We start from the raw sequence: 12,274 nt of genomic DNA, 5'->3' as shown, positions 1-12,274 counted from the left end.
TCACACTGACACGGTATAAACATATCTGCAGGCTTCACTCTCATGGTGCACAGTCAGTATACAACACTATGCTCATCATGTCTTAGCAGGACCAGATGGTGACACATTTTGTAGTATATTATAACAATCAGTGAATGGATACAAAGTTCCATCTTGATTTGATAGGTAGGCCAGAGTCTGGGATCTGGGAATAATGGTAATTTCAATTATTGAACCATTTATTATATTCTTGGATAATTTAATGTATAAATGTACAGCAAGGTATTTCTTTGTCATGTCTTATCTGAACAGGTTTCCACTGCTCCAGAGACCAATGGCTGCGAGCTTTACACCACTCCAGCCGACGCTTGGCATTGCGCATGGTGAACTTAGGCTTGTGTGCGGAAACCCATTTCATGAAGCTCCCGACGAACAGTTCTTTCGCTGACGTTCGTTCCAGAGGCAGTTTGGAATTCGGTAGTGAGTGTTGCAACCGAGGACAGACGCACTTCAGCACTCAGCAGTTCCGTTCTGTGAGCTTGTGTGGCCTACCACTTTGCGGCTGAGCCGTTGTTGCTCCTAGAGGTTTCCACTTCACAATAACAACACTTACAGTTGACCAGGGCAGCTCTAGCAGGGCAGAAATTTGACGCACTGATTAGTTGCAAAGGTGGCATCCTATGACGGTGCCACGTTGAAAGTCATTAAGCTCTTCAGTAAGGCCACTCTACTGGCAATGTTTGTCTATGGAGGTTGCATGGCTGTGTGCTCGATTTTATACACCTGTCAGCAATGGGTGTGGCTGAAATGGCCAAATCCACTCATTTGAAGGGGTGTCCACATACTTTTGTATTTATAGTGTATGTTTGAATGCCCAGTCATGTTCATATGATCTCAAGCATAAATTACTGCAGTTTAAGACTATCCACAGAATGTGCTATATGCCAGTAAAACTGAATATCATGGATATGTTATTCTCTTGTGAAGGCCGGCTGAATTCTGGAAAAGTGTATGTTGTTTTTTCTCTGCATGTCTACAGATTCCCCCTTCTCTCTGTTTATGTTTGCTTGGAAATGTGGATACTGGAGACTGTTTTCAGAAGAAACTGTGTAACATAGCATTCATAGCGGCTAACAAATGCATTTCCATTCATTGGAAGGTTTATTTATTTATTTCACCTTTATTTAACCAGGTAGGCCAGTTGAGAACAAGTTCTCATTTACAACTGCGACCTGGCCAAGATAAAGCAAAGCATTGCGACACAAACAACAACACAGAGTTCCACATTGATTAAACAAACATACAGTCAATAACACAATAGAAGAAAAAAATCTATATACAGTGTGTGCAAATGAGGTAAGATTAGGGAGGTAAAGCAATAAATAGGCTGTAGTGGCGAAGTAATTACAATTCAGCAATTAAACACTGGAGTGATAGATGTGCAGAAGATGAATGCGCAAGTAGAGATACTGGGGTGCAAAGGAGCAAAGAAATACATAATAATAACAATATGGGGATGAGGTAGTTGGATGGGCTATTTACAGATGGGCTATGTACAGGTGCAGTGATCATCAGTGAGCTGCTCTGACAGCTGATGCTTAAAGTTTACCTAGCAAAGACTTATAGACGACCTGGAGCCAGTGGGCTGGCGACGAATATGAAGCGCGGACCAGCCAACGAGAACATACAGGTCGCAGTGGTTGGTAGTATATGGAGCTTTGGTGACAAAATGGATTGCGCTGTGATAGACTGTGTCCAATTTGCTGATTAGAGTGTTGGAGGCTATTTTATAAATGACATCGCCGAAGTCAAGGATCGGTAGGATAGTCAGTTTTACGAGGGTATGTTTGGCAGCATGAGTGAAGGATGCTTTGTTGGAAATAGGAAGCCGGTTCTAGATTTAATTTTGGAATGATTCATTAGGTTGGTTATCCTTCCACAATATCACAATGAATGGCAGAAATGTCAAGTCATGTATCACTAGATTTGATATATTACAAGATTACAGGTATACTGTGCAATTTTCATAAGGTCTAGATGGCTTATATGGAATACTGTATGACAAAAGGAGTCTATATTGAAAACATGCCCACGTCAGGGGAGATACCTATTGTGGGCAATCCCTAGCTGCTCGGCTGCTCAGTCCTGGCCCTGGGGGTCTGCCGTAATGTTGGCTGACACTCTGGCCTTGGCCTATCACACCTGAAACCAATCATGAATGTTTCACTAAGATCGTAAAGCTGAGTGGGGTGTGTTGGGTTGGGGCGCTGCAGTGCTGTGGACCCCTAGGGACAGGATGGGGTGGTCCAGCTATATTGTGTGCAAGTAAAAAGAGCTCTACAGTACTAGTAGGCCTATGATATGAATTACAGTGCCCTCTGTAATTATTGGGACAGTGAACCCTTTTTTACTTTTTGGGGCTTGGATTTGAAATCAAACAATGACTATGAAGTTCAAGTGCAGACTGTCAGCATTTTCCCCCTGGGTATTTTCATCCATATCAAGTGAACCGTTCAGCTGCACCTGAGTCTTCAATGACAGAACCGTGCCAATGCCTCCTTCCTTAATGATGCACACAAGACAGTTGAGTGAGCAACACTAAGGAGTACCATGTCATGGATTGGAAAAGATACAACTATTGCAGTTCAGTGGAATCTAATTTTCTACTGTCAATAAAACCAACTTGAGAAGACTTGCACCACCCTCCTACAATGTATAGGCAAATCCTCCATGCACAAAGCCAGCCACTGTCCGAGAATGTCCCACTCATGACCAGAATAGTCACAGTCTATGAGCATAGCCCAGGTTTAGTGGGCTGTGGTGTTTCCCAGGTTGATAGGAAGTATTTACTCAAACTGTGGGAAAAGGAAGAGCTGGAGAGCAGCTGCAGGCTGAGGACTAAGAGGAGACCTAATGAAAACATCCTGTACATACAGAGGGAGACCAGTAGGGACACTAATTAGCCCTTTACCATTCACAGCTCATACACATACCCTGACTGACTACTGTACTATTCTATTGTACAATTGGCCATACTAAATCCAAACCCTGTTTTTGAAATTTATGTTATTTTTTATTTTTTTTCATTTCCAACATCTCAACAACCCAGCTTTGGATAATTTGGTTAAATGGGATGAGCCTAAAACTAAATGGAGGTTCTGGAACATGGTACCAGGGTGTAGCAGGGGCACTGTCCTGTCCCCGGCAAGCCAGTCAAGCTGCTCTGGAGGGCCTCTCTCTCTAATATGTCTACTGCTGGCTCATATAACCTAGGAGCTGACTGGAATCAAAGGGACCCGGTAAGACACAGATGACTGGCATGCAGTCTACAGTTTCCAGGGCCAAATGTATCCCTGTGTGACCAGCTTGGACTCACGGCCACGGGTATACCCCATACTCTGACACCAGGGAACCTGGATATGTAGCAGACTGGAGACTGAGATGGAGACAGAGGATCAGAGGTGCTACTCATATCATCCTAACGTCAAGAAACAATCCACTGATCATCACAGACATATGAACGTTTAAAGGTTGTGAAATTGTGGTTGTTTTTGTCCCTGATTTACAGACACACAAAAACAGTATTTGAAATGTACTATGATAAATGATTTGACCATGCTATATCTGCATTCTTGAGTGTTTCCAACAAGAGGGCTGGTTCAGACATTCCCGTGTGTGGGACACAAACCATTTCCATGAGGTGCCTCTGGGTGCCCTTTACACAGACAGACGACAACCTACAACTGTAGTCTCATGTCAGGACGGACTCCTCCTCAGTCTTCTCAGTTTCACCCACATGCGTTTCCAATTATGTGTGCAAATCAGTTCCACAAGAGCCTGTCATGAAGGTTAAGCCACGCTGCAACTACCAATATAGAGTTACAGAGAGAGTGACAGGCTTCCAATGACACACCAATGCAGGAACATATGTATACTGTATATTCACACAAACACACACATACACACAGCGCAGCAAATCGGGTGTGGGAACGACCGAGCTGTAAATGTGATACTGGTTCGCACCTCCAGGTTCCTGGACGGAAGCTGGAGATCTTAACCCTATGTGGGCCACAGACAGAGGGCGGGGGGGAGGGGCAGAGGTGAGCGGTGACGGGAAGGTGTGCGATCCATAAGTCTCACTTTTCAAAACCAGGTGCACTGAATCAGGGATCTCCAACTCTTTTCCCTATGTGGACGTATCCTATCCTAGCAACGGCGTCCAAAACACAGGGGCATCGAGTGACAGGGCAGGGATTACTTAGGGATCATGTGATGAGCCCATGCTCATCTGTGATAGGGTCAGACCAGCAGCCTGGACAGGAGGGCATGCAGGTCATCAAGCACCATAACTGACTACTGAGTCCCAAGACTGCTATCCTGACTCCTGTCCTGGCCATGTCGTCCATTCATGCTATAGGCTCCTTAATGGGACAGATTGAAGGGGATATCCTAGGTCTCTGCAGTGCTGACCCCATATGCCCTGCCTGGTCCCCATTCCCACCCCCAACACCCACATTGGGCCAAGACACACCCTGGTCATAAGTTTGAGCTTGGCAGGTTCTAAATGGCAAGATCAGTGTCATGTCTCTGCACCGCCTGGCAGGGTTGTGTCAGTAAGTCTGTCCAATCTACTCTAACCTCTGAGGGTTTCAACAAGTAGCGCTTAGGTACTTGGGTAAATGTGTAGTCTTTGGTGGTGGGCATGGAGTGTAGGGATACAGACCGGTATAGGCCCTGCAACAGCCTAAAGCCTCAACCTCAAACCTCAATCCTTAACTCAAGCTTATTTAGGCTGCTGAATGGTCATTGGGTGTTATGGCGCATTCTGAGCCTGGTCAAAATGAGGTTCAGATGTAACTCATGAATCACATTTGTAACCATTAGTGTCCATCACCTATTTCTCACAAGTAGATGGCAGGACCTTAGATCTTTTCCCAGAGACCAATTTGTGAGAGGCTTCAGAGGAGAGATGAAATGAAGCAGATGTCAGGGGGACCAGAGGTTAGCGTTTACAGAAGTACTCAGTAGAGAGGGAATACAGCAGTAAACAAAATGCTGCGAACATTATATACACATTAAGAAGTACAGCAAAAGGCTACTGATCACATCTGAAAGTGATACAGAATGACAGCAAAATATGCTAATATTAACATTTTCGAGTGTACTTCCTCTGAACTCCAACTGCATCAGGTTTGAGGCACTTAAACACATTGTACACACAGCATACATCCACAGAAACAGACACAAAACAAAAATACATGTAAACACATATAAACACATACACACATACATGTAAACTGCTACGATAATGCTTTGTGTGAAATGTTTGTTGTAATGAGATTCCTTATTCTAGAAGCCAATTAGATCAGGTTACCTCAGCAAACCCACTGCTGAAAGCCCAGTGAGCAGTGACCTGGCAGGCATCCTCAGAGGACACTGTTCACATCACTCACTGACATCATCTGTCTTTCAGCAGAGATAAAAGGCCTAGAAAGCCTCCCTTTCTGAGAAGACAGGGACCAGCCACCCAGCTTGCCTGACGTCTCAAACTGAATTATTCCGCTGCTCTATCATTCGCTACATACTTCAGTCTGAGACTGCAATCATTGAAGTCGTTTGTGTTGACATCAAAATGAGGGATATTGTATAAAACTAAGTAATCAGCGATTGGATCTCTAACCAATCAGAGTATCAATTTTATAAACGTCTGGCCCCCCCATCGGTTTCTGGGAGCAATCAAACGATCTAGAATGTATTGCCATTCTAGAAATAGTAGGGAAGGTACTCAGATCCAGACTCATTGCGGAGAAGAAACTAACGTCCGTGGGCGGGCATAGAGTTTGGCAGGAGCAAGGAGTTTGGGTAGCCAGGCAACCGCCCAGCAGCCCTCTCTGTGAAAAGCAGAGCAGGATAACCCCACTATTCTTCCCTCCCATTCAGGACAGCTCGTTAGAGAGACAGATTGATTCAAATGTTAACACATCTCCAGGGATACTCAGTGAATGTAAACATTTTTCCCTCCCTGTCTTTCATTGGTTCAGAACAAGACCTGCTGTGTATTCTCTACTCTACATGGCTGAATAGAGAGAGAGAGAGAGAAAGAGAGAGAGAGAGAGAGAGAGAGAGAGAGAGAGAGAGAGAGAGAGAGTGTGTGTGTGACAGAGACAGACTCAGACATCTAGAAAGACAGAAAGCTATAGACAGAGATACAGAGCGCAGTAGTCAAGTTATTAATTTCTCAATGTGAGGCCTGGCTAAATATTTGCTTTAAAAGCCAATATTGAACCATACAAAACCAATATCAAATGCCACTGAAGTGGTTCTCAGTGAATCATGGCTCTCTCGGGATATCAGTGAATTCGTAACAACCTAACCATTAAGAGACTTCAATAGCAATTACATTTTTTGTTGAATATATTCTAACATCATCCCACTCCCCTCTCCTCGCCCTGTCCCACAGGCCCCCCATATCCTTACCCTGGAAGGCAGAGGAATGGCCCACAATGAGGTACTTGAGCTCAAAGCTGTAGGAACGGATGTTCTGGAGAGTCTCTCTGCGCACTGCTGCCTGGTAACTCTCCTCCATCTTGCGTGTGCAACATGACGGGCCTGGGTGCTTGCAGATCTGCAGCTCGCCATCTGGGAAAGAAGAGGAAACACATTATAACAACAAACCTGACTAGAGAGGAAGAAGCGAAGCGAGAGGTTTTACTCCGCCCAAAATCTGTCCATAAAAACAAGCCCACATAGTGAGGAATTTCTGTATAGAGGTCAAAGAGAGAGTGTTGAATTTGTTCAACAAAAAATGTAATTGCAATAGAAGTTTTTAATGGTTAAGTTGTTACGAATTCACTGATATACGTGGACGCAGGTGGCATTTCGGCAACTTTGAAAGAAATGTACTATATATCGGAGTTGTGATGTTGTCATAGAGATAGCATGGACATTGCCATTGAGGTCTTTCACCATTTTAAAGTAGTCAACTGGGTGGGGATTCCTATGAGTTGGGAACAATCAGCCAATGAAGAAGAAGAAAATGGACTACCTTAAAATGTAGACAACCTCAATTGCACTGCCCATGCTGTCACAGACGCTATAATGGCACAGATACAGAGATGAGTCCTCTATCTATCTCTTTCAGTTAACAAAGAGTCCCCTAATACAATCTAATTTGGATGAGGTCCAGGGTGACCCTGGCACCCCTTAGCCACTCTAGCCGATGTCCTCGCTCACCCCCCCCCCCCCCCCCCCAAGCTGGCTCACCATCAGCTTGATCTCCCATATGAAACTAATACACCAGCATGTGAAAGTGGAGCCAGGAACGAGAGAGAGAGAAAAAGAGCTTCAGAAATAGACTTTGGCTATCTGGCCAGAACTGGCTGAATCAAAGTCCAAAGAGCTCCAACAGGGCAGAGAGAGGAACGGAGCGATGCAGCTGAGTTTAAGCTCACCAGAGTTAACATGCTTAAAAACTCAACCAGGCCTAAATCACTGGACGTGTCAATCATGACAGCATTGTGTGAACAAATCAATCATGTGACTGATGACAGCTGATGTAGACTTACATGCACTGGATGTTCTGTTGTTCAAGTATCAAAATGTTATCACAGTTGTGTGAAATAGCAATGTCTGTCTGGTCCTCGCAAGTATGGCTTTTCTCAGGCTCAGAAGGCCCAATACAACTGCTGCATGTTCATATGACTTAAAAGTAAGTCTTAAACAGTAAACAGTAAATCTCACATGTCTTTCAATCCCACGTATGAGGACAGAATTGGAGGTGAGCTGAGCGATGAGGAGGACAGGACACAGTGTCATACACATTCACAGCAAGCTCCTGAGAGGGGGTTGAGAGGCAGTGAAAGCGTGAGGGTTCATCATTACCGTCCTCGTCTCCTGTGTGAGGAATCTGACATTGACAAGCTACTATAAACCAAGCTGAAGAACAGCTGATTGGGATCACGAGATGGGAAAAAGCAGGCCCCTTCCCAATCCCCACTACCACCACAACATGCCCTACACTACTGGGCATCGGCAGCACAGTGGTGAAAAACATCTTCCACAACCCACCCGTACATCCACTCCTCGATGTGATCACCCTCTAAATGCATACGAGCATCTCATTCTATTTTCTGTGCTTCCTCTACCTGCTAAACTTTCTAACCAACTTATGCAAACAATGTGTGTGACAGTTAATAAGGATGAGGGCAAACAGCAGTGAAGGGAAAGGAGCTCAGGGTGCTAATAGACAAAGCCCAGTGTCTCCTCAGCTGTTGGAGTCAGCCCCCATTTGCCCCAGAATGCATTGCTGTGGCTGGATTCAGTGTCTGTGACACTTTCCCCCAAGGACAAGATGTTATGCATGCACTGTACATTAAAATACCACAGTGCAAGTGATAGACACTGCAGAGGGACACAGGAACAGGCGGCTTATTAAGACTGAAATAAATCAGTTAAACACTGGGGTACTTTCCAAAAGGCACAGTGATCATACGATACCACACATGAATATACAGTGCATATACAGTGGGGCAAAAAAAGTATTTAGACAGCCACCAATTGTGCAAGTTCTCCCACTTAAAAAGATGAGAGAGGTCTGTAATTTTCATCATAGGTACACTTCAACTATGACAGACAAAATGAGAAGAAAAAAAACAGAAAATCCCATTGTAAGATTTTTAATGAATTTATTTGCAAATTATGGTGGAAAATAAGTATTTGGTAACCTACAAACTAGCAAGATTTCTGGCTCTCACAGACCTGTAACTTCTTAATTAAAAGGCTCCTCTGTCCTCCACTCGTTACCTGTATTAATGGCACCTGTTTGAACTTGTTATCAGTATAAAAGACACCTGTCCACAACCTCAAACAGTCACACTCCAAACTCCACTATGGCCAAGACCAAAGAGCTGTCAAAGGACACCAGAAACAAAATTATAGACCTGCACCAGGCTGGGAAGACTGAATCTGCAATAGGTAAGCAGCTTGGTTTGAAGAAATCAACTGTGGGAGCAATTATTAGGAAATGGAAGACATACAAGACCACTGATAATCTCCCTCGATCTGGGGCTCCACGCAAAATCTCACCCCGTGGGGTCAAAATTATCACAAGAACGGTGAGCAAAATCCCAGAACCACACGGGGGGACCTAGTGAATGACCTGCAGAGAGCTGAGACCAAAGTAACAAAGCCTACCATCAGTAACACACTACGCCGCCAGGGACTCAAATCCTGCAGTGCCAGACGTGTCCCCCTGCTTAAGCCAGTACATGTCCAGGCCCGTCGGAAGTTTGCTAGAGAGCATTTGGATGATCCAGAAGAAGATTGGGAGAATGTCATATGGTCAGATGAAACCAAAATATAACTTTTTGGTAAAAACTCAACTCGTCGTGTTTGGAGGACAAAGAATGCTGAGTTGCATCCAAAGAACACCATACCTCCTGTGAAGCATGGGGGTGGAAACATCATGCTTTTGGGCTGTTTTTCTGCAAAGGGACCAGGACAACTGATCCCTGTAAAGGAAAGAATGAATGGGGCCATGTATCGTGAGATTTAAGTGAAAACCTCCTTCCATCAGCAAGGGCATTGAAGATGAAACGTGGCTGGGTCTTTCAGCATGACAATGATCCCAAACACACCGGCCGGGCAGCGAAGGAGTGGCTTCGTAAGAAGCATTTCAAGGTCCTGGAGTGGCCTAGCCAGTCTCCAGATCTCAACCCCATAGAACATCTTTGGAGGGAGTTGAAAGTCCATGTTGCTCAGCAACAGCCCCAAAACATCACTGCTCTAGAGGAGATCTGCATGGAGGAATGGGACAAAATACCAGCAACAGTGTGTGAAAACCTTGTGAAGACTTACAGAAAACATTTGACCTCTGTCATTGCCAACAAAGGGTATATAACAAAGTATTGAGATAAACTTTTGTTATTGACCAAATACTTATTTTCCACCATAATTTGCAAATAAATTCATGAAAAATCCTACAATGTGATTTTCTGGATTTTTTTTTCTCATTTTGTCTGTCTTAGTTGAAGTGTACCTATGATGAAAATGACAGGCCACTATCATCTTTTTAAGTGGGAGAACTTGTACAATTGGTAACTGACTAAATACTTCTTTGCCCCACTGTATAAAGTTTACAACTCCCCCCGATGTTTTTTTTTACATTTTATTTTGTTAATTGTATGTCAATGATCTACACAAAATACTATGTAAGTAGAAGAAAAATACATGAAAAATAAAACACAAATATACCTTGATTAGATAAGTATTCCCGCTCATGTGTAAATACATGTTAGAAACCCATTTGGCAGCAATTACAGCTGTGAGTCTTCTTGGGTAAGTCTTATAAGAGCTTTGCACATCTGTATTGTGCGATATTGGCTATTTATTATTTTTTTAATTATTTAACCTCTGTTAAAAGTGTTAGGGATCATGGCAAGACAACCATTTTCAAGTCTTGCCATAGATTTTCAAGCATATTTAAGTCAATAATGTAACTTGGCCCCTCAGGAACACTCTTCTTGGTAAGCAACTCCAGTGTAGATGTTGCTTTGTGTTGAAGGTCATTGTCCTGCTGAAAGGTGAATTCCTCTCCAGTCTCTGGTGTAAAGCAGACTGAAGCAGGTGCTTAGCTGAATTTTCCCTGTGCTTAGCTCCATCCTGTTTCTTTTCATCCTGAAAAACTCCCCGTGCTTGAAAGTAAAGAAGCAGTTGCTCAGTGATGTGTTGTGTTAGAATTGCCCCAAACATAAGGATTTGCATTTTGACCAAAAAGTATATTCCTTTGCATTGTTTTTTTGCAGTATTACTTTAGTGCCTTGCACATATTCTGTATATCTGTATTCTTCTTTTCACTCTGTCATTTAGGCCATTGAACTCTGTAGCTGTTTAATATCACCAATGACCTCATGATGACATCTCTAATCAGTTTCCTTCCTGTCCTCAAGCTCAGTTCAGAAGGACGACTGCATCATTTTTGTGTCTGAGTGGTTTAATACATCATCCACAGTATAATTATTAACTTGACCATGCTTAAAGATACATTTTAATTTTTTAATTAGGCAAGTCAGATAAGAACAAATTCTTATTTTCAATGACAGCCTGGTCAAACCCTACCCCAGACAACACTGGGACAATTGTGCGCTGCCCTATGGGACTCCCGAACACAGCCGGATGTAATACAGCCCAGGGTTGAACCAGGGTCTGTAGGGCCTCTAGCACTGAGATGCAGTGCCTTAGACCGTTGCACCACTCGGGAGCCCTAATATTCAATGTCTGATTTGCTATTGTTACCCATCTACCAATCACTGAGGCTTTTCGAAAAGCTCCCAGGTTTTTGTATTTGAATCTGTGCTTGAAATTCAATACCTGACTGAAGGACCTTACAGATGTTGCATGTACGGGGGACAGAGAAAGGGGTAGTCATTAAAAAAATAATTACTTCACACAGACTGATTTAGGCTTGCCTAAACAAAGGGAGTGAATACTTGCGCAATTACTATATTTTTGTTATTCCATTTTTATTACTTCGTAAAAATGTGTAGAATTTTCTTTTCACTTTGACATTATGGAATATTTTGTGTATTTTGAATATTTATTTTGAATATTTTTTGGACATTATGGAATAAATCAATGACAAAATATTTCAATGAAATCTATTTAAATCCCACTTTGTAACACAACAAAACATTTTAAAAGTTCAAGGAGGTGTAGACTTTCTATTAGTGGTAGAAAAAGTACCCAATTGTCATACTTGAGTAAAAGTAAATATACCTTAATAGAAAAGGACTCAAGTAAAAGTGAAAGTCACCCAGTAAAATACTAAAAGTAAAAGTCTGAAAGTATTTGGTTTGAAATATACTTAAGTATCAAAATTATTTCAAATTCCTTATATTTATCTACGTGTGCCATTGAGACAACATGAAATTGATATGCAAAACAACAAGTTTGTACCCCATAAAAGGCGAAGTATAAAGTATAGCCATGATGTTCGAGCAGGACAAGCAGTCTATTAAACCTAATGACCTGTATATGTACTGTAGATGATCACACACAACACGCGGCTCAGTTATTGTGGCCCCTGGGGCTCGGGTCTGACCAATATAGATGAGGAGAGAGAGACAGAGAGAATATTTGTGTGCATTTGTGTATTTATTTGGTTTTAATGGGATATTTGATTATGATACTATCTCCAAACTAAATTGCAAAATGGTTTTGACTCACACTTCATTTGAAGGTATCCTTAAAAATATTTATGAAGGGGCTTCTAACTTTCAAGTTGTTTATAATCTGTGTA

The 12,274-nt window shown here is 42.8% G+C and overlaps 1 protein-coding gene across 1 annotated transcript in view; it reads right to left on the bottom strand.

Moving 5' to 3' along the window:
• The window catches only part of gpc5b (glypican 5b), an 85,159-nt gene that overhangs the window by 71,589 nt on the left and 1,296 nt on the right, over positions 1–12,274 (bottom strand). The window contains exon 2 of the mRNA XM_065009045.1: positions 6,457–6,618. Coding sequence (XP_064865117.1) covers positions 6,457–6,618 — 162 coding nt within the window. The remainder of the gene's footprint in view (positions 1–6,456; positions 6,619–12,274) is intronic.

The sequence above is a fragment of the Oncorhynchus nerka genome, linkage group LG24 (genome assembly GCF_034236695.1).
Source record: "Oncorhynchus nerka isolate Pitt River linkage group LG24, Oner_Uvic_2.0, whole genome shotgun sequence".
Classification (NCBI taxonomy): domain Eukaryota; kingdom Metazoa; phylum Chordata; class Actinopteri; order Salmoniformes; family Salmonidae; genus Oncorhynchus; species Oncorhynchus nerka.
Note: the sequence above shows the minus strand (reverse complement) of the source record. Positions and strands in the feature narration are given on the sequence as shown.